The 20,374-nt window shown below is 43.5% G+C and overlaps 1 protein-coding gene across 1 annotated transcript in view; it reads left to right on the forward strand.

The window, feature by feature from the left end:
* The window catches only part of LOC122556171 (glycogenin-1-like), an 82,232-nt gene that overhangs the window by 51,148 nt on the left and 10,710 nt on the right, over positions 1-20,374 (forward strand). Inside the window, exon 5 of the mRNA XM_043702691.2 lies at positions 10,678-10,804. Within this exon, the coding sequence (XP_043558626.1) occupies positions 10,678-10,804 (127 nt within the window). The remainder of the gene's footprint in view (positions 1-10,677; positions 10,805-20,374) is intronic.

Consider the following 20,374-nt stretch of genomic DNA (forward strand, 5'->3'; position numbering starts at 1 on the left):
GACTTGCCTGTATAACTGCTGTACTTCTGAAATACTTAACCAGTTTTGCCGCTTTCAGTGTACAATTCTAATTAGAAGAGCAGGCATTGACATTGCAACATTATTCTTGCATAACTTTGCAGCCGTGGTAAGCTAGATCACAGTTTCATCTTGGCTTATTGAACTGTCAGTTTTAATGAACACCAAGGAAGTGACTTAACATTACAGCTATATTTCATTGATGAGTTAATTAAGGAGGGAGGGCGTTTTGCAACTTTTCTGGGCAATTTCCCCAATTGCTGAGAAGTAATATCTAAATTCTTTAGATAGTGACCTCTTCCATAGTGACGACCCATACCATAACATGTAGGAATTAGGCCATTTGGTCCATCTGCTCTGCCGTTCAATGAGATCATGCCTTATCTGATCATCTCAACTCCACTTTCCTGCCTTTTCCCCATAATCCTCAATTCCCTTCCTGATTAAAAAACTGCCTACCTCAGCCTTGAATATACTTAATGATCCAGCTTCAACAGCCCTCTGTGGTAAAGAATTCCACAGATTCACTCCCGTCTAAGAGAAGACATTTCTCCTCACCTCCATCCTCAATCCACGACCCCATAAACAGGGATTATATCTCTGGTCCTAGACTCTTCCACACACAGAAAAAAACTACTTCGCATCTACTCTGATAAGCCCCTGAAGAATCTTGTCTGTTTCAGAAATGTTGCCTCTCATTCTTATAAATTCCAATGTGTACAGACCCAAACTACACAACCTCTCCTCATAAGACCTGGCATCAGCCAAGTGAACCCTTGCTGGACTGCTTTCAAGTATTGTTCCTTAGATAAGGGACCCAAAACTGTTCACAGACTTCTAGCTGTCTGAGTATGTGTTGTATAGTTTTGGCAAAAGCTCCCTATTTTTATACTTCATGCCGTTTGAAATGAGGCCAGTATTCCATTGCCTTCCCCATTACCTGCTGAGCTTGTGTGATAGTTTTCTTTATCGTTTGTACATGAGGCCTCCCAAAATCCCTCTGTTCTGCAGGTGTCTGCCATCTTTAGGATTCTGTTTCCTATCAGATGGTGACGCAGATCTATTTGGTTTTCTTGATCGGGGAGGGTCACCCATTTCACCCATCGCCCCTGCGCTGCTAGCCGTTATTGGACCCTAGTCCAGCATTGCCTCCACTTTAAAATTCACATTCTTTGTTTTCAAATTCCCTCTTCCCAGTCTCAACAAACCGTGGAGCTGGAGTGAATGCAGGATGCGGACCTTGACTGGGCCCAGTGTAGAGGAGAATGGGCCCAGCACAGACCTCAAGTGGGCTCTTACTTACAGGGAGACGATAGCCTAGTGGTATAATCTCTGTACTGTTCTGGGGACTTGGGTTCGAATCCCACCGTGGCAGATGGTGGAATTTGAATTCAATAAAAAATCTGGAATTAGGAGTTTAACGATGACCATGAATCTGTCAGGGAAAATCCCATCTGGTTCACTAATGGCCTTGAGGGAAGGAAGCTGCCAACTTTACCCAATCTGGCCTCCATGTGACTCCAGACCCACTGCAATGTGGTTGACACTTAACTGCCCTCTGGCTAATTAGGGATGGGCTAAACTAGTGAGCGACACCTTCATCCTCTGAATGAACAAAAAGAACCTACCTTTCTGGGATGAGCACGGCCGAGATAACATCCGCTGATGTAGCAGCCGGCAGTTCCAATCCCAGGATTTCTAGGATGAGCAAGGAACCTGGAATTGTAATTGGCAGCTGCGACATCAGCAGAGGCTATCTCGGCAACGTAGGCCCAGCAGCGAAAGCTGGACCTTGAGGTTCAGCGACTTCAATGTTGATTGGATCCGGTCTTGATGAGGCAATGGTGGAAGGCTGTCACACCGACATCAGTGAGGTGGACCCAGCGGAGAGAGACGTGACACTGACATTGGTGGGTCAGGTGCAGGCGGTGGTGAGGGAGGAGGAGTAACGGCCCAGCAACAAAAGATGGCGCCTGAGGATCGGCGAATCTGTTGGTTGGGTCCGGTGTAGATGACAGCGAGACAGTGGAGGAGAGATGGCAGCACAGGTGTCACTGGCTCAGGATCAAGGGATTCTCTTTAAACTATATCTTGTTCTTACCTTATTCTTAAATTACTCAAAACGGCACCGAATCATGGTGACAGCTTTTCACTGTACTTTGTTGAATCCTTACTGTAAAATACACATGACCATAAAATCATTCATTCCTCCAGATCGCAAATCCTCCTGAAATACCTGCCCTCTTCCAAACCCTCAACTTTCATCACTGCCATTGAAAGCTATGCTTTTAGCTGGGTAAAAATAAAGTCACCATACTCCCAGTGGACTGCTCTCTCATCGGGCAGAGACAACTGTGGGTGAAGTTAACCTGACGGTCACCACACCTCAGGCAAGAGGCAAGATGCGATTTTTACAGTGAGCTTAGCCAGTGTGTTCAGTGCAGTTCATATCACTCTGCATCACAAACCAGCTGACTAGCTAACTAACCCCCTGCCTAGGCTTTAGACAGTGGAATGCCTTCCCTAAACCTCTTCACTTCCCGACCTCCATTTCTTCCTCTAAGATGTACTTTAAAATTGACCTCTCCTACCAAGATTTGAGTCCCGTGTCCTAATAGGGCAGCAAGGTGGCTCAGTGGTTAGCACTGCTGCCTCACAGCGCCAGGGACCCAGATTCAATTCCACCCTCAGGCAACTATCTGTATGAAGTTTACACATTCTCCTTGTGTCTGTGTGGGTTTCCTCCCACAATCCAAAGATATACAGGTTAGGTGGACTAGACATGCTAAGTTGCTTATAGTGGGTGGGCTAGCCAATGGAAATGCAGAGTAGGGGGAGTTTGGGTGCTGTTCAGTTGGTCTGCTTCCACACTGCAAGGATTCTATGATCTCCTTATGTTGCTCAGTGTTAAATTTGATTGATGTGTTCCTGTACCATATCTGAGGATGTTAAAAAGCCAACATGTTAGGTTTATACATTTTGGTACCCTTTTTGCATATTATTTCCAATTCCTTACTCTGAGCTTTGTTTATAATTTATTGGCTTTTTCCTTTCAAGTAAATCACCCTGAATTAAAATTATAATGAAAGAGTTTACTGAGCTAGATGGATTGCCTTTGTTTTTGACAAGAATATAGAAATCAGACTTGCATTTGAACGCTGGAAGAGTTTGAACAGTTGTAGAAATTTGTGTTGTTTGGCCAAGTAACAGAACAAATGAAAATCTGCTGACCAGGATGTGCATAGCCTGTACAAAATGGGTGATCTGTTTTCTGGTGGCCAGTTACTGGCAGAGCATTTCCACCCTTAATTCTCCAGTCTGATGAACTGTACGATTGTTTCAACGTGACAATGTGTATGTAGTGTTCCCTTCAAGCTGCCATACAAAGCAACACCAGCAGATATGAAGAAACAAGAGAAAGCACAGAGTTGATAAGAAAATCAGCCATTACTGTAGCTGTTTCAAATTTCCCAAGAGTCTTGAGCACGGTCACATCCATCATTAATGCAAATGAAATGACCTAGCCTTGTTTTAATCTAAAAGTAAATTCTAGATATCTTCTTGTAATAATCAATAAGATATTAATAGAATGTTTTTAAGATAGTTTTTTCAAGCAACATAGTCTGGATCCAGCCAAATCCAACAGTAGTAAACTTGGTCTAGTAATTGCAATCAGGTGGATCTCACTCACTACGAAATCCTTGATTCAGGTGGTTAACCTGGGCCCGTCAGGGAGCCCTTTCAACCTCCTACGCTCCAGTGAAAAAGGTTCCAGCCTATCCAGCCTTTCTTTATAACTCAAACCTTCCAGCGTTGGCAACATAGACATAAACAGGGGATTTAGAATCTCCTCAGTTGGGGGACCAACTCCGAGCTGGCTGGCTACAGCCAGTGTACTGTGTACATGTAAATAAAGGGTGACTTGGTGAGGGGATACTGGCCCCTGTGCAGTTATTTCACTTGGAATTATGCAATCTGACAGGACAGGTTAATGATCTCTGAGTAATGGCACCTATCGGTAATAGTGATCACAAAATGAATTACGTTTACATTTAGATTTGATGTGAAGAATGGATCTAAGGCTAGTATTTAAACTTAAATAGGGGCACTATTTGGGTGCCTGAATGCTGATCGAGCTGAAGGGAACTGTGATATGAGGCTGGGAGATAGATCATTGTAGAAACAGTGGCATATACTCAAAGGGATATTTCAGAAAAATGTAATTCCTACTACAAGGAAAAGTTCTAGCATCCATGGTTAATGAAAGATATTAAGGAAAACATCAGATTTAAGAAAAAAAAAGTAATTGCTCTATGATTAGAGGAAGCTCAGTTGAACACTGTGTCCAGTTCTAGTTGCCCTGTTACGTAAGGATATTATTAAGCTGGAGAGGGTTCCGAGAGATTTACCAGGATGTTGCCAGATGTGGAAGGTTTGAGTAATAAAGAAAGGCTGGGCAGGCTGCGACCTTTTTCACTGGAGCATAGGAGGTTGAAAGGTGGCCTGATAGAGGTTTATAAAATCATGACGGACACAGGGAAGGTGAATGATCGGGGTGTCTGCCCCCTAAGATGGCAGATTTGAAGACTAGGGGGCATACTTTTAAGGTGCGAGGAGAGAAACTTAAAAAAAGACATGAGGGGCAAATTGTTTACACAGAGGGTGGTTCACATATGGAATGAGCTTCCTAAGGAAGTGGTGGATGAGGGCACAATTACAACATTTAAAATACACTTCAACAAGAAAATGTGTAGGAAAGGTTTGAAGGGATATGGCCCAGGAGCAAGAAGGTGGGAGCAGTTTTGTTTGGTATTATGTTAGACATGTACTGATTATATCAAAGGGTCTGTTTCTGTGTTGTATGACTCTATGACTGATCTCAATTCAAAGAACGGCAGAAAATGTCTTAAAGATTAATCAAGACAAATTAATTTGAGCATGGAAGAAGCTGACTAAAAATCTAAAAACAGATAGCAAGAGTTTCTGTCTGTATTAAAAGGGGAAAGAGTAAGTCAAGTGAGCATTGGTCCTCCAGACAATGAGAATGGGGAGCTAATGATAGATAATAAGGAAATGGTAGATGTAATACATAAAATTTTGCTTCTGTCTTCACTGTAGTGCATATAAAAAATTTGCAGTAATGCCTATAAATCAGGAGATTGAAGGAAGGAAGGACTTTATTGAAATTTAGTGACTGGGTCCTGATTGACTTCATCCTAGAGACTTAAAAGGGACACCTAATGGGCTTTTACATGCATTGGCATTAACTTTCCAAAATTCAATCAATCAAGAAAAGGTTCCATTAGATTATAAAGTAGCAATTTTAAAAAACTCATGGCAGCCCTTAAAAAGGTGATGGTGAGTTCACCTCTTGAACCACGAGAGTCCATTTTGATGTCAGTCCACACGCAATACCATTAGGGAGGAGGCTCCAGGATTTTGACCCAATGGTCATGGGTTTGGAAAGCACTGTCAAAGGAGCCTTGGGTGAGTTTCTGCAGTGCATCTTGTAGATGGTATGCACTGCTGATACTGAGCATCGGTGGTGAATGGAGTGAACATGTAGTGCTAGTCAAGTGGATTGCTGGACGGTATCAAGCTTCTTGAGTGTTATTAGAGTTGTACACATCCAGGCAAGTGGGGAGTATTCCATCATTCTCCTGACTTCTGTCTTGTAAATGGTGGACAGGTTTAAGGGAGTCAGGAGATGAGTTCTCACTGCAGGATTCTTTGGCTCTGACCTGCTGTTGTTAACACAGTATTGATATGGCACCTCTAGTTGTTTATTTATATAACCACTCCAATCTAGAAGGAAGTGAAGCAGAAAACAGGAAACTGTAAGCCAGTTAGCTTGACGTCAGCTGTGGGAAAGCTGTTAGAATTGATTATTAGGCAGACTATATCTGGGCACTTGGAAAAGTTCCAAGGTGGTCAGATCAGTCTCTGGCCAGTGGTAACCTCACGCATGTTGATAATGGCAGTTTGATGATAGTGATGCCATTGAATGACAAGGGACAATGATTAAAATCTCTCTTGTTGGAGATGGTCATTGCCTGGCGTTTGTGTAGCATGAATGCTACACGACACTTGTCCAGGTCCTGCTACATTTCGGCAAGGACTTCTTCAGTAGCTGAGGAATCTTGAATGGTGCTGAACTTTGTGCAATTATCAGCAAGCTCATCTACTTCTGACCTTATGATGGAGGGGAAGTCAGTGATGAAGCAGCTGAAGATGGTTGGGCCTGGGAGACTACCCTGAGGAACTTCTGCACAGATGTCCTGGAGCTAAGATGACTGACTTCTAACCACCTAAACCATCTTCCTTTGTACCATCTTCCTTCCTCCAACCAGCAGAGTACAGTCTCATTACTGCAATAGCGTGTCAGTTTATACTTTAGTCTCTGCAATAGGACTGAAGCCCATTATGAAATTTCTTTTGATTAGTTCCTGGAGCCACATAATCTCTTTACCAAGGGAAGGGGAATGCTCCTGACTAATCCATGCTGTCACAGGCTGACAGCTTTATCCTATTTTCTATGCTACAATGAGAGTATTTGTCACTGCTTTGGGTGACAAAAATGGGACGGATTCAGGATTCCAGCCTTTGGCAGCACTCATCTCAATCTTCAAGTTAAATTTCAGAAAGTCACCGACTCACAGTCTCATGTATCTTGTGAGATTTGAATACAAGTACTTTGTTATAAAGAAGATCGTCATAAGTGTATCAAGTTACCTAGACTCCTAATTTTTGGGGATGAGGGGGGAAGAATGGTGTGTGTCTGTCTGTCTGTGTGAGAGAGAGAGAGACACTAAAAGCTGTAACGAATACTTGTTGCCCAAGTGAAGCCTGTACATGTGGAAGTGCATTCTGAAAACTGCAGTGCAAGTGCAGGACAACCTCACCAAATATGGTGCAGAACAGACGAAAGTAAAAGCATCCACTATCAGAATTTGAGGCTTACATATTATGGCCTGATCTGCACTTTAAAAGTAGAGAGTGCAAATTTCCTTTTATAATTTAGCCATGGTGGAGAAGGGAGCCAGACCATTTTATCTTTGTGTTGCATTGTTATATACCAAGGGTAAACAGACCCACTTAACTCAGTTTTGAGTTTAATTCAACGTTCAACGTTCTAGTGACACACATGTTTTGAGGAGTTCTTCAAGAATGTAAACAAACGATTGCCAACGTCCTGTTTCAGCTCAAGTATTTGGTTCAGTACTACTCACTCTTTACCATTAGGCTTGCTCTCATTCCTCTTAGGCAATTTTTTTTGTCAGATTTAGCACCATTAGATTTTAAAATCTGGATTTAGTGTCCTGTTTTAGTGGGACGACAGCTGAGGTTGCCAGTTATCTGTGAATTGTTGTCAACACTCAATTGTACTGATGATTGGTAACCCTGCGGTTTTACAATGCTCATTGATGTTTTTGAATACTCCCAAGGCCTCACTCTTTTCTTAAATCTCTTCCAACACCCCTGATTTTCCATTACTCTATCATTGATAGCAGTGTCTTCAATCGCCTTGACTTCACGGGTAAGCCATGGCCTAGCAGTGTACTGTTGCTGGAATCCAGAGATGTTCTGAGGAACTGAGTTTAAATCCCACCACAGCAGATTCAACGTCACCATTTTTTAAAAAATCTGAAATTATTACATCTAATTCTGACAGTGAAACCATTGTTGTAAAGACCCATCTGGTTCACTAATGTCCTTTAGGGAAGGAAACTGCGTACTAGTGACTCTAGGCCCACAGCAATATGGTTTACACTTTAACTCTGACCTCTAAAATAGCCCAAGCAAACCATTCAGCATTTTATTTGAGGACAATTGGGAATAGGGAATAAATTCTGGCTTCTGGATCAGTGGTGCTGAAAGAGCGCAGCAATTCAGGCAGCATCCGACGAGGTTTTGCTGCTCGTCGGATGCTGCCTGAACTGCTGTGCTCTTCCAGCACCACTGATCCAGAATCTGGTTTCCAGCATCTGCAGTCATTGTTTTTACCTCCTAATAAATTCTGGCTCAGCCAGTGATATCCATATCCCATGAGTGAATTAAGAAATGCTTTCGAATTTGCTTCTGAAACCTCGCTCCCACTTCATCTTTCTATCCTTTTTATATCCCAACTCCTCTCTCTGTTTTAGTTGAACTGCTTATTTAAATATCCCCCATTGTTTGTTTACCACCATAACTTTCAGTCTATTTATTGAATTAACCTGAGTCCATTATAACAATAAGATTGGCTTTGTTTAAGTTTAGAGTTTTGTATGTGCCTGGATGATTTCAATGTCAAACTTAAATGGAATTCCAGAATGTTCTGTCACTATTTCTGAGTGGATATTTTACCTGCTCATAGCAAAATGCTAAGTGTGAGATAGCTTCATCCCTAGTTGGTTCGAAACATATTGTTTCAAGAAAATATTCATCAAACTTATGTTCTAGACCATCCTTTTTCATTTCATTGTCCCAGTTTGTGAAGATTAAAGTCTCCCACAGTTATTAAATTGTTTTATTTTAACGATATCCAATTATTTCTTGTTCAATGCTCTGCCCAGTGGAATAATGGATAAAGCTGTGACATAGTGGCAGTGTCACTGGACTAATCATTCAGAAAGCATCCCCCCCACCCGCCCCCCGCGCCACCCCCCCTCTCCCCCCCGGTAGGTTAACGCTGTGGGGACACAGATGTAAATCCCGCCATAACAGGAGGTGAAATGTGAATTCAGTAAAAGTCTGGAGTAAGAAGTCAGCCAGTGTAACCACATTGAATGTATTTTAACAACAGTGTCCTTTAGGGAAGGAAATCTGCCATCAATACTCAGTCTGGCCTAAATGGAGAATCCAGGAGTTGAGAGTGTGTTGCTGGAAAAGCACAACTAGTCAGACAGCATTCGAGGAGCAGGAAAATCAACATTTCGGGCCAGAGCCCTTCATTAGGATCCTAATTTCCACCAATACTGATTCTACTTCATGATCTTCTCAAGCAAGATGCTATCACACTTGCATCCTTTTTGTCATTCCTGATGAAGGGCTCCGGCCCGAAACGCCGAGTTTCCTGCTTCTCGGATGCTGCCTGACCTACTTTGTTTTTCCAGCACCACACTCTCAACTCTGATCTCCAGCATCTGCAGACTTCACTGTCTCCTGGAGATTCCAGGACCACAGTCCACAGGGTCGACTCTTAAACGTGCTAGTTAATCGGGCAGTATTTAATGCTAGCCTTCCCGGTGACACCCTTATCCCATGAATGAATAAAAACAAAATAACTACTGTTCAACAGCCTGTATTTTCTTGACTCAAATCCTAATTTCCACCAATACTGATTCTACTCTATGATCTTCTCAAGCAAGGTGCTATCACACTTGTGTCCTTTTTGTTATCCTGAACTATCAAGCCCACCTCTCCTCCTTTGTCATTCTGTCTGTCATACAGAAATATTGTATGCTCTGGAATTGTTTTTCCAACCTTGATCCCCTTGTAGTCGTGATGTAGAGGTGCCAATGTTGGATTGGGGTGGACAAAGTCAGGAGTGGCATGACACCAGGTTATAGTCCAACAGGTTTATTTGAAACCACAAACTTTCAGAGCGCTGCTCTTTCATCAGTTGGAGTGCATTGCACCTGATGAAGGAACAGCGCTCTGAAAGCTTGTGGTTTCAAATAAATCTGTTGGACTATAAACCGGTTAAAACGGGATAAAAACAATGATTGGTGTTGTGCCATTTCTGACTTTGTCTCTTGTAATCTTGCTTTGATAATAGTAATTCCATCTAAATGGTTTACTTCTATTTCTTCCCTCTATCTTATTGCAGATGCTTCAATCATTGAAAAGCATCTTGCATTTCAATTTTCTGAGTGCTGTTCATGGTACTTTTATTTTGCTAAGTACCCTGTCCGTTCCTGCTTGGTTTTACCCACATTGGGATGCCTCAATTTTTGTCTTTAGATTTCTAAATTTCCCAACACCAAAAGTCTCCCCCTGTTTCCCAATCCTGTTCATTTAAAACCTCTGGTGAGGCCACTTTTGGAATATTGCGTGCAATTCTGGTCTCCTTTCTATCAGAAGGATGTGATGAAACTTGAAACGGTTCAGAAAAGATTTACAAGAGTGTTGCCAGGGTTAGAGGGTTGAGCTATAGGGAGAGGCTGAACAGGTTGGGGCTGTTTTCCCTGGAGTGTCGGAGGCTGAGGGGTGACCTTGTAGAGGTTTACAAAATCATGAGGGGCATGGATAGGGTAAATGGACAAGGTCTTTTCCCTGGGATGGGGGAATCCAGAGTTAGAGGGCATCGGCTTAAGGTCAGAGGAGAAAGACTTAAGGGCAACCTTTTCACAGAAGTTGGTGCATGTTTGGAATGAGCTGCCAGAGGAAATGAAGGAGGCTGAAACAATTACAGCATTTAAAAGGCATCTGGATGGATATATGAATAGGAAGGGTTTAGAGGGATGTGGCCAAATGCTGACAAATGGGACTAGATTGGGTTGGGATATCTGGTCAGCATGGACGAGTTGCACTGAAGGGTCTGTTTCCATGCTGTACATCTCTATGACTCTAAAACCCTGTCCTATCGTTATACAAATATGAATCCAATAAATGCAGTTTGTTGTTACAAAAATAATGTAAATCATCTTAACACTTTGAAGTTTTGTTTTAATGTAGGCGGGGACCAGGGTTTATTGAACAGCTTCTTCAGCAACTGGGCAACAGCAGACATCAATAAGCACCTGCCTTTCATTTACAACCTCAGCAGTGTCGCAATCTATTCTTACCTTCCTGCTTTCAAACAGTAAGTACGTACAAAGTAAAACCTTCAAAAAAAAAGCTCAAACATGATGGTTGTTTTCTAAAAAAGCAAGAGTGAACCATTTGCAGACAATGAGAGAAGGGTAGGGCTAGGTATATTCTATTTGCATAGACGCTCAGTGGACCAACCAGCATTCTTCTTTAATGTAACTGTTCCATATCTCTACGGATCAGTTTTTAGGAAGAATAATTGTTCCTTGTATTGAGAGAGCCAGTTGCTGTTAAGCCCTGGATACCTCCCTTGGTATTAGTTGAGAAAATTTACTCCATTTTTAGAATCCTGAAAGAATGGGCAAGAGAGCATCATGGGATGTGTTGAGCCTTCTACACCGTTCAGCATGAACGTGACATAACATTGGGCTCCAACTCCATTTCCCGTCCATTGCCCATGATCCTCGATTCCCTGAGAAACCAGAAATCTCTCTAGTCCCAGCCTTAAACATGTTCAATGACAGAGCATGCACAGCTGCCTGGAGTAACAAATTCTAGCAATTCGCATTCTAAAACAATATACCAGTTCTGTACTTTAACCTCTTCACCCAAGCTTCATTTCTGTCTCTCTAGCCAGGGAACAGCAGTTGTTTCTGATATATGTTATGTTTTTTTAAATGATTTGCATTTATGTAGTGCCTTTTGTGACCTCAGGATGAGATCCTTGCTTCTTTCCCACATCACAGCGTACAAGAAGACTGGTTACACTGCATCAGTCATTTTGTGGCATTGTGACTGGTATTAATCTATTCTTACTGACCTGGGAAATAACATTACGACAGCAAGAATTGTTTTGATTTGGAAGGCAGAATTTGTTAGGTTAGCGTGGGAAGCCAGCTAAACATTGGGTTTGTTCATCAAATCACATGCAGATGGGCGATCAGTGGGCGGCACGGTGGCACAGTGGTTCGCACTGCTGCCTCACAGCGCCAGAGACCCGGGATCAATTCCCGCCTCAGGCGACTGACTTTGTGGAGTTTTCACATTCTCCCCGTGTCTGCGTGGGTTTCCTCCGCGTGCTCCAGTTTCCTCCCACAGTCCAAAGATGTGCAGGTCAGGTGAATTGGCCATGCTAAATTGTCCGTAGTGTTAGGTAAGGGGTAAATGTAGGGGTATGGGTGGTTTGCGCTTCGGCGGGTCGGTGTGGACTTGTTGGGCCGAAGGGCCTGTTTCCACACTGTAAAGTAATCTAATTAATCTAATCAGTTACAAGAGTTTCCAGTTGGGAAAGGGTTTGAGACTAAGCAGTTCGAAAATGGGCATGGAAAATTTAAGCAAAAGGCTAAAATCACTGTGTATAATGCGATGGAAATTAATATTCCAATGTGACTATTTGTTTCTTTCTTAAACCCATAAAATTCTGAGATGTATGACAGGGTAAACACAGGAGGGATGTTTCCCATGATTAGGGGGGCTCCAGAACCAGGGTCACAGTCTAAGGATAAGGAGTCGGCCTTTTTTGGACTGAGACGAGGAGAAATGTCTTCACCTGGAGAGTGGGCAGGCTGTGGAATTGTGTGTGACAGAAAGCAGGTGAGGCCAGAAATGTTGGTCGTTTTCAAGAAAGAGATAGATATAGTTCATAGGGCGAAAGGAATCAAAAAATATGGCAAAGGAAGCAGATGCGTGATACTGAGTTGGATGGTCAGCCGGGATCATATTGAACGACGGAACAGTCTCAAAGGGCCAAATGGTCTGCTCTTGCCCCTGTTTTCAATGTTTCTGTGGTTACTCATTCATGGGATCTGGGCGTCGCTGGTAAAGCCAGCGTTTGTTGCCCATTCCTAGTTACCCTTGAGTTGAGTGGTTTCCTCAGCTAATTCAGAAGGCACTTGATTGAGCCACATTGCTGTGGGTCTGGAGTCACGTAGACCAGACCAAGTAAGTTTGGCAGATTTCCTTCGCGAAAGGACACTAAGTGAACCAGCTGGGTTTTTGCGACAATCGATGATAGATTCATGGACACCATTACTGACCTCAACAATCCTGTTCAATTTGAATGCTAAAAATGGATTTGCATATAAGATCAGTCACTTTAACATCACTGATTGATGAACATGCGCTGGTGGACCCTCATTTCTGAGTTTGTGGAACTGGCAGTGGCAAATCTAGTGTCACAGTTTGCTGAGCCACAGTTTTAAGAGATTTTTATGTTTGACAGTGGGTCAGTCCTGCCTGAAAATGCTATCCATAACTGAGGGAGCTAAAGCTGAAGTCAACAACTTTCATGGATCTGCTGATATACCACATTAAAAATAGCAGGTTTATTTATAGATCAAACCGTGAATGAAGCTCTCTAGGATGACACTGAACAAAGGTGTCCCTCACTTTCCATTCTGGCCTACAGGAACCCGACACCAATCACTGAGCTGTAATAGTGGTGTCAACTTGTTGGTGTACACGCCCATCTTCACTTCAGAAGCAAGATGCCCAAAATACACTGGGCCCTGTCTTATCATTGAATCCTTACTGTGTGGAAGCAAGCCGTTCAGCCCACGCCAACCCTCCAAAGAGCATCCCATCCCTACCCTATCCCTGCATTCCCCAAGGCTCATCCACCTAGCCTGCACACCCCTGGACACTACGGGTAATTTAGCATGGCCAATCCATCTAAACTGCACGTCTTTGTGACTGTGGGAGGAAACCGGAGCACCCGGAGGAAACCCAAGCAGACACGGGGAGAACATGTAAACTCCACACAGCCAGTCACCCAAGGGTGGAATTGAACTCAGGTCCCTTGGTGCTGTGAGGCAGCAGTGCTTACCACCGAGCCACTGTGAAAATCCGCAAGATTAAGAAATGTAGTCGGCAAGATCCAAACCTGCTTGGAGAAGCATCAATGGATTTCGAACGCATCGCCTTAACCATTCAGCTCTGACCAGAGACCCTATATCTCTTGTCCCCGAGTGATTAACAAGTCGTAGACCAGTCCCATTGTTTGGAATGTTATGCCTCATTGCGGTAGGCTAAAGCCCGGGAAATCAAGCTCCATTATTCCCAGAATTTTCACAGAAGTTAAATACTCATAAATGTGCTGAAGTCCCCAGTTTAGCTGCCTTTTAGACCAGTCAACCAAAATCATGGACCAGGGTTTTGTTCTGAACAAGAACAACTATTATTACGAATTAATAGATTCTAACTACAGATAAACAATTATAAACCATTGGCATGTAACTCTACAGGTTAAAACGCTAGCTCCCCCCTACATACATATACAGATAGACACAGGCAGGAAAGGTATGTAGTTTTGACGGGGAGGTATCTCACTCGTCTCTATCCACAGGGTTTGCAGCTCAGATACTGCTCCTTGATCTTCCTTCTCCAAGTACTTGTTTCCAGGAGGGTGCAGGATGACTGATTCACACTCAGAACGGTCTTAGACATTGTAATTTAAAGTCACCATATACAGCAATTGATGAAGGGAAATAAACTGGCCATCTTCAGGCTTGAGGTGCTTTTTACTGCACTGCAAGAAACAGCTTCTCCTCCTCTGGACACTCAGTGGCTTCTGGTGAAACATTTACATGCCCAGGTTGTTCAGCTACTTGGGAGCCAATCACCTCATTGTTGGCAGGCAGAAGGCCTTTGTCATGGGTCACTCGTCCGCAGACCGGTCAGCTTCTTGTTGCCGGCCAAAGTTCCATTTGATACCTTGGCTCCAGTTCGTCTGCAATCTAGGCTTACTTGAACGAGCTGCTGTGTAAACAGTGCTTAAAATGAGAGTCCACTAACTTGCGGAATCCTTCAACACTCCTTGATTTTCAAAAACAATTCTATTCCTATTTCAGTCCAAAAATCCAGAGAAAGAAAGGGGAATGGACTTTAGAGGCAAAAACAGGAAACGTGGTTGAAAGCTGGAGGGGCCTGCAAAATGAAGGGCTAACAATCAGTGAAGGATTTGGAAAAATTGTCTCATCTCGCCATGTGGAAAATAAAAGAAAAACAGCAAGTGATATAAATGCTTGGCATTCTTCCGACAAATGCCCTGAACAATGAACGAAGCTTCCAGGCTAGGATGTAGCAAGACTGGAGGCAGAAAGGTAACTCATACAGTTGGGGGTGGTAGCATCCCAGAATTTCCTGCCTCCCCCTGAATTATTTGCCGTTTGGAAAGGCCCAGTCTCTATCTTCATGCCTTCCTGTGACCAACTCGCCTCCACTTAAGGAGATAGTGAGGACTACAGATGCTGGAAAACCAGAGTCGATAAAGTGTGCAGCTGGAAAAAGCACAGCAGGTCAAGCAGCATCAGAGGAGCAGGAGTGTAGATGTTTCAGGTCAGGACCTTTCATCAGTGACCACCTAAGGACCAACTAAGGGTCTCCCTCTGCTTGTGCTAGATTGACCGCAGCTACCAGCTCCAGGGGGGTATAAAAACATCTCTGTTCAGACTGATGAGAAAAATAGGTTAAATAAAAAATTTGAAAAAAAAACTTAAAGCAGGCCCCAAGGGTTATCTCTTGCAGCACGGTCCCTATCCCTGGACCAGGAGGTCTGGGTTTAAGCCCCACCTCCTCCAGAGGTGTATAACAACATTTCTGACCAGGATGATTAGGAAAAATCAGTTAAATAAAATAAGAAGACCTCAGCTCCAGTAAACCAGTGACTGGATACAGTGAGAGGGAGAATTGTGAGAGCCACAGTCCTGCTTCCTTCCCCTTTCCACAACCTCCAAGTCCCACTCCAAATAAAATACCTTGGTCTTCATGGTGTTGCTTGTCCATTTGGCAGCAGCCAAGGCTTCCTGGTGCTGCTGCCCAGAGCTACAGATTGTAGTTGGCTACAACTCTTGCAAGGTGGAACCTCCACCCCCTGGGAATTTGATAATGCACAGTCTGGGTACAGGAGGACATTCAGCCCCATAAAACCGTAATCACGGCTGATCTCATCTTGGCCTAGACTCCAGTTTTCTGCCTGACCCCATCACCCTTCAACCCATCAATAGGTGGCACGTGGCTCAGTGGTTAGCACTGCTGCCTCATTGCGCAGGGGACCCAGGTTCGGTTCCACCCTCGGGTGACTGGAGTTTGCACATTCTCACCGTTTCTGTGTGGGTTTCTTCCAGGTGCTCTGGTTTCCTCCCACAGTCCACGGATATGAAGGTTAGGGTGAATTGGCCATGGGAAAGGCAGGGCTACAGGGATAAGTTGGAATGGGTCTGGTTGGGATGCTTCAGAGGGTCACTGTGGACCTGATAGGCCAAATGGCCTGCTTCTACACTGTAGGAGTTCTATGATTATTCATTAAAAACCTGTCTATCCTCTCCTTAAATTTGTTCAGTGCCCTGGCATCCACCAGGTTAGTGAATTCCACAGATTCACGACCCTTTGAGAGAAGTAATTTCTCCCCATCTCTGATTTCAATCTTCCACCCCTTCACCTAAAACTATGATCTCTCATTTACCGCAATTCATTCTCCTCTTATTCTTCTAAACTCTCGCAAATATAGATCTGAACAGTTCAAGTATAGACCCATGGCCGCTCTACTTCTTGTGTCTCCCATTTTTTCATTCAGCTCTGAGGGAGCTTGGGCTCAATGATTACATATCAGCCCTCAGAACACACAGGAGCAGAGGGCAAATTTGCCCCTAAAATACCCGGGAAAATCAGTAGGAGCTGCAGGTAGAACCTCTGAGGAGCTACTCCTTCAATCACAGGCTCAATCTTGTGACATAGGTATTCGATGACCTAGTGGTATTGTCAGTGGACTACTAATTAGGAGTTTAGATTAGAGTGGTGCTGGAAAAGCACAGCAGGTCAGGCAACGATCAAGGAGCAGGAAAATCGACGTTTCGGGCAAAAGCCCTTCATCAGGAATGCGTGGGAAGAGGTGTAATCCAGGTAGCTGTGGGAGTCGGTGGGTTTGTAAAAAAATGTCAGTGTCAAGTCGGTCATCATTAATGGAGATGAAGAGGTCCAGGAAGGGGAGGGAGGTGTCAGAGATGGTGCAGGTTAAGTAGGAAAAGGTGTAATCCAGGTAGCTGTGGGAGTCGGTGGGTTTTACAAACCCTGATGAAGGCTTTTGCCTGAAACATCGATATTCCTGCTCCTCGGATGCTGCCTGACCTTCTGTGCTTTTCCAGCACCCCACTCTGATCTAAACTCTGGTTTCCAGCATCTGCAGTCCTCACTTTTGCCTTATTAATTCGGAGACCCAGATAACTTTCTGGTACCCGGGTTCAAATCCTGCCATGGCAGATGGTGGAATTTAAATTCAATAAATATCTGGAATTAGGAGTCTGCAGTTGTTGGGAAGACAGAGAAAGGGGTAGGTTGCAGGAGGGGAAAGATGGAGAGATGGGATCGCTAAGGATTAGGAATGAACAGAGAGAGAGAGAGACAGGACACTGTAAGGGTTGGGTGTGGAAAGAAAAAGGAAGACTGCAGGAATTGAGAAGGGGTTGCAAGACAGAAGAGGAGGAGACTGCAACATGGGGAAGGGAGACTGTAAGAAGAAGAGTGAGATCTAGGGAGACTGCTAAGGTTTGGTACGAGGGAGGAAAGTCAGGGTATTAGGAAGGAGGTATGTAAAGAGAGTGAACAATTTTAAATGAAACAGTTTTAAGAAACTACTCTTCCAACCTGAGAGCCAGGAAAACTGTAAATTCCTGAGGTAGTGAATTCCTTGCCGATTAATGTGGAATCTCTAGCTTAAGGATGCATGGAATTAGGATTTACCCGATGGGTGGTAGGGAGTGGAGAATGTACTGGATGCAGTTGTAATGTACATTGCGGATTGTTAAATGTAACTCTGAGATTGTGATCTAGGCTGCATTGAAAAGATTAGGAGCTGCCTGGTTAATATCTTCCATACATAATGGAAATTCATTGGCCGTGAGCTGTGTAATTACGGTAATGGCTTTTAGCATGTGAAAGTGTCAGTTATTTTGAAACAAAAATTTTTGGTTCTTCTGCCTGTTGTTTGTGCTAATTTACATACTGTGGTTACAGGCAGTTAATGATTTGAGTTGTGACATGAAACCAGGCAGGAAGGCAAGTGATGAGAATCACTCTGAGGTCTCCAAACGCATATGGACAGGATAAGTACGTGGACAAAAAACAGGCAGATGGAAGGTAATGTGGTAAAACGTAAGGTTGTGCATTTTGGCAGGAAAAACAGATAAACTGAATATTATTTAAATGTGGAAAGACTGCAGAAAATTGCAGCACAGAGGAATTTGGGGGAAACTGGTACATGAGTCACAAAAAGCTAACATCCAAGTTCAGCAGGGAGTAGGAAAGGCAAATGGAATGTGGGTCTTATTGCAAAGAGAATTTTCTTTTAAAATTCATTCATGGGATGAGATTCTTGCTGCCTAGGCCAGCATTTATTGCCCATCCCTAATTGCCCAGAGGGTAGTTAAGAGTCAACCAGATTGCTGTGGGTCTGATGTGACTCGAGGACAGAATGTAATAATGTCAGTTTCCTTCCCTAAAGGACACTAGTGAACAAGATGGGTTTTTCCTGGCAGTTGATTCATGGTCATCATTAGATTCTTAATTCCCAATATTAATTGAATTCACATTCCACCATTCTGCCATGGCAGGATTTGAACCAGGGTCCCCAGGGCAATACCCAGGTCTTGGATTTAAAGTCCAGTAACAATACCAAAGGTCATTGCCTCCCCTTAGTGGAGTACACAATAGGGATGCCTTGCTGATCCTATACATAAAGTGTTAGGTAGACTGTAGCTGGAACACTGTGAACAGTTTTAGTCCCCTTACTGAAGGAAAGGTGTACAGGCAGTGCAGAGATGGTTCACTGGGTATAGAGGTATTGTTTTATGAAGAAAGGTTGAGTAAGTTTGTACTCACTGGAGTTTAGAAGAATGAGAGGCAAACTTATTGAAAGTTGTAAGATTCTTAGGGGGCTATACGAAGACGAAAAGTGTAGCAGGTCAAGCAACATCCGAGGTGCAGGAGAAGAGTTTATTTCCATTTGTGGGATAATCTAGGACCGGAGGGCATAACCTCAGAGTAAAAGGGTTGCCCATTTAAGACAGATATGCAGATTTCTTTTCTTTCAGGGGGTGGAGGTCTTTACCACAAAAGGCTGTGGAGGTTGGGTCACTAAGGAGATACAAAGCTGAGGTAGTCATGTTTTTAATCAGGGAGGGAATCAAGGTGATGGATAAAAGGTAGGAAAGTAGACTCGACGGATTATCAAATCAGCCATGAACTTGTTCATTGGTGAAGCAGAGTCATAGAGTCATGCAGCACAGAAACAGACCCTTCGCTCCAACCAGTCCATGCTGAACATAATTCCAAACTAAACTAGTCCCACCTGCCTGCCCCTGGCCCGTATCCCTCCAACCTGTTCCTATTCATGTATCTACCCAAATGTCTTTTAAACATTGTAATTGTACCCGCAACCATCACTTCCTCAGGAAGTTCAGTCCAATCGTAAACCATCCTCTGTGTAAAGCAATTGTCTCTTATGTCTTTTCTAAATCTTTCTCCTCTCACCTTAAAAATGTATCCCTTAGTCTTGAAATCCCCCTTCGTAGGGAAAATACAGCTACCATTAACTTTATCTATAGCTCTCATAATTTTATAGACTTTATCATGTTGCCTCTCAACCTCCTACGCTCCCAGCCTATCCAGCCTTTCTTTATAATTCACATCTTCCATACCTGGCAACATCCTGGTAGATGTCTTCTGAACCCTCTCCAGCTTAATAATATTCTTCCTATAACTGGGCGAACAGAACAGGACACAGTATTCCAGAAGAGGCCTCACCAATGTCCTGTACAATCTGAACAGTGGGCCAAATGGCTTACTTCTGCTCCTCTGTCTTCTGGTCTTACAGTTTATTAAGACAGTTATTGAGGATAATGATGAATTATTCTAATTCTGGTTCTTTGTGAGCCCAGTTAACCCATATGTCAACAGATGTGGTCACTACTTGATTGCAATAAATGAGTTAGTGAGCATGGAAAAGTAGACCCCGAACATCAAAAGTAGCCCTTGAGAAAATCTTTAGGAAGACTCGTTGGGGGAGAACAAAAGATATGTTCATCCCTATTGCTAATTCTGAAGTGAATGAGGAAGGTTAAAGGGAGTCGGGTGGGGCAAGGATAAACTAGGGGCTGGTGAAACAGGAGAAACATCTGCTCTCATAATTCCTCTCCCTGGTCTGAGGGCCAGGACATGTCTCTGGTGCCCTTTACTTGAACTGTGTTCCAGGAGGAAGGTATTCCTCAGAGAAAATGCTCAAGTCGATTGTCTGGAGCAATGCTTAGATTTTGATTTGAACCTCCTGCTCAGTTGGCCAGATGGCTGTTTACGAGGCAGAGTAATGTCAAGTGTTTGATTTCTGTATGACCTTCTGGTCACCATGAAGGACTGTCTATCTCAACCTCTCCCCTTGTCTGAGACATGGTGACCGTCAGGTTAAACCACCACCAGTCCTCTTCCTCTAATGAGAGAGCAGCCCTATGGTCCAGGTAGGATTATGGTAACTTTACCTTTTACCTTTTATTCCTTCTTGTACTTAAGGGATATGTTTTAGGAAAGATGTGGAAGCTTTGGAGAGGGTGCAAAGATTTACCAGGATGTTGCCTGG

Source organism: Chiloscyllium plagiosum, unplaced genomic scaffold (assembly GCF_037043375.1).
Source record: "Chiloscyllium plagiosum isolate Xiang-an unplaced genomic scaffold, Cpla_swu_hap1 HiC_scaffold_13, whole genome shotgun sequence".
Taxonomy (NCBI): Eukaryota; Metazoa; Chordata; class Chondrichthyes; order Orectolobiformes; family Hemiscylliidae; genus Chiloscyllium; species Chiloscyllium plagiosum.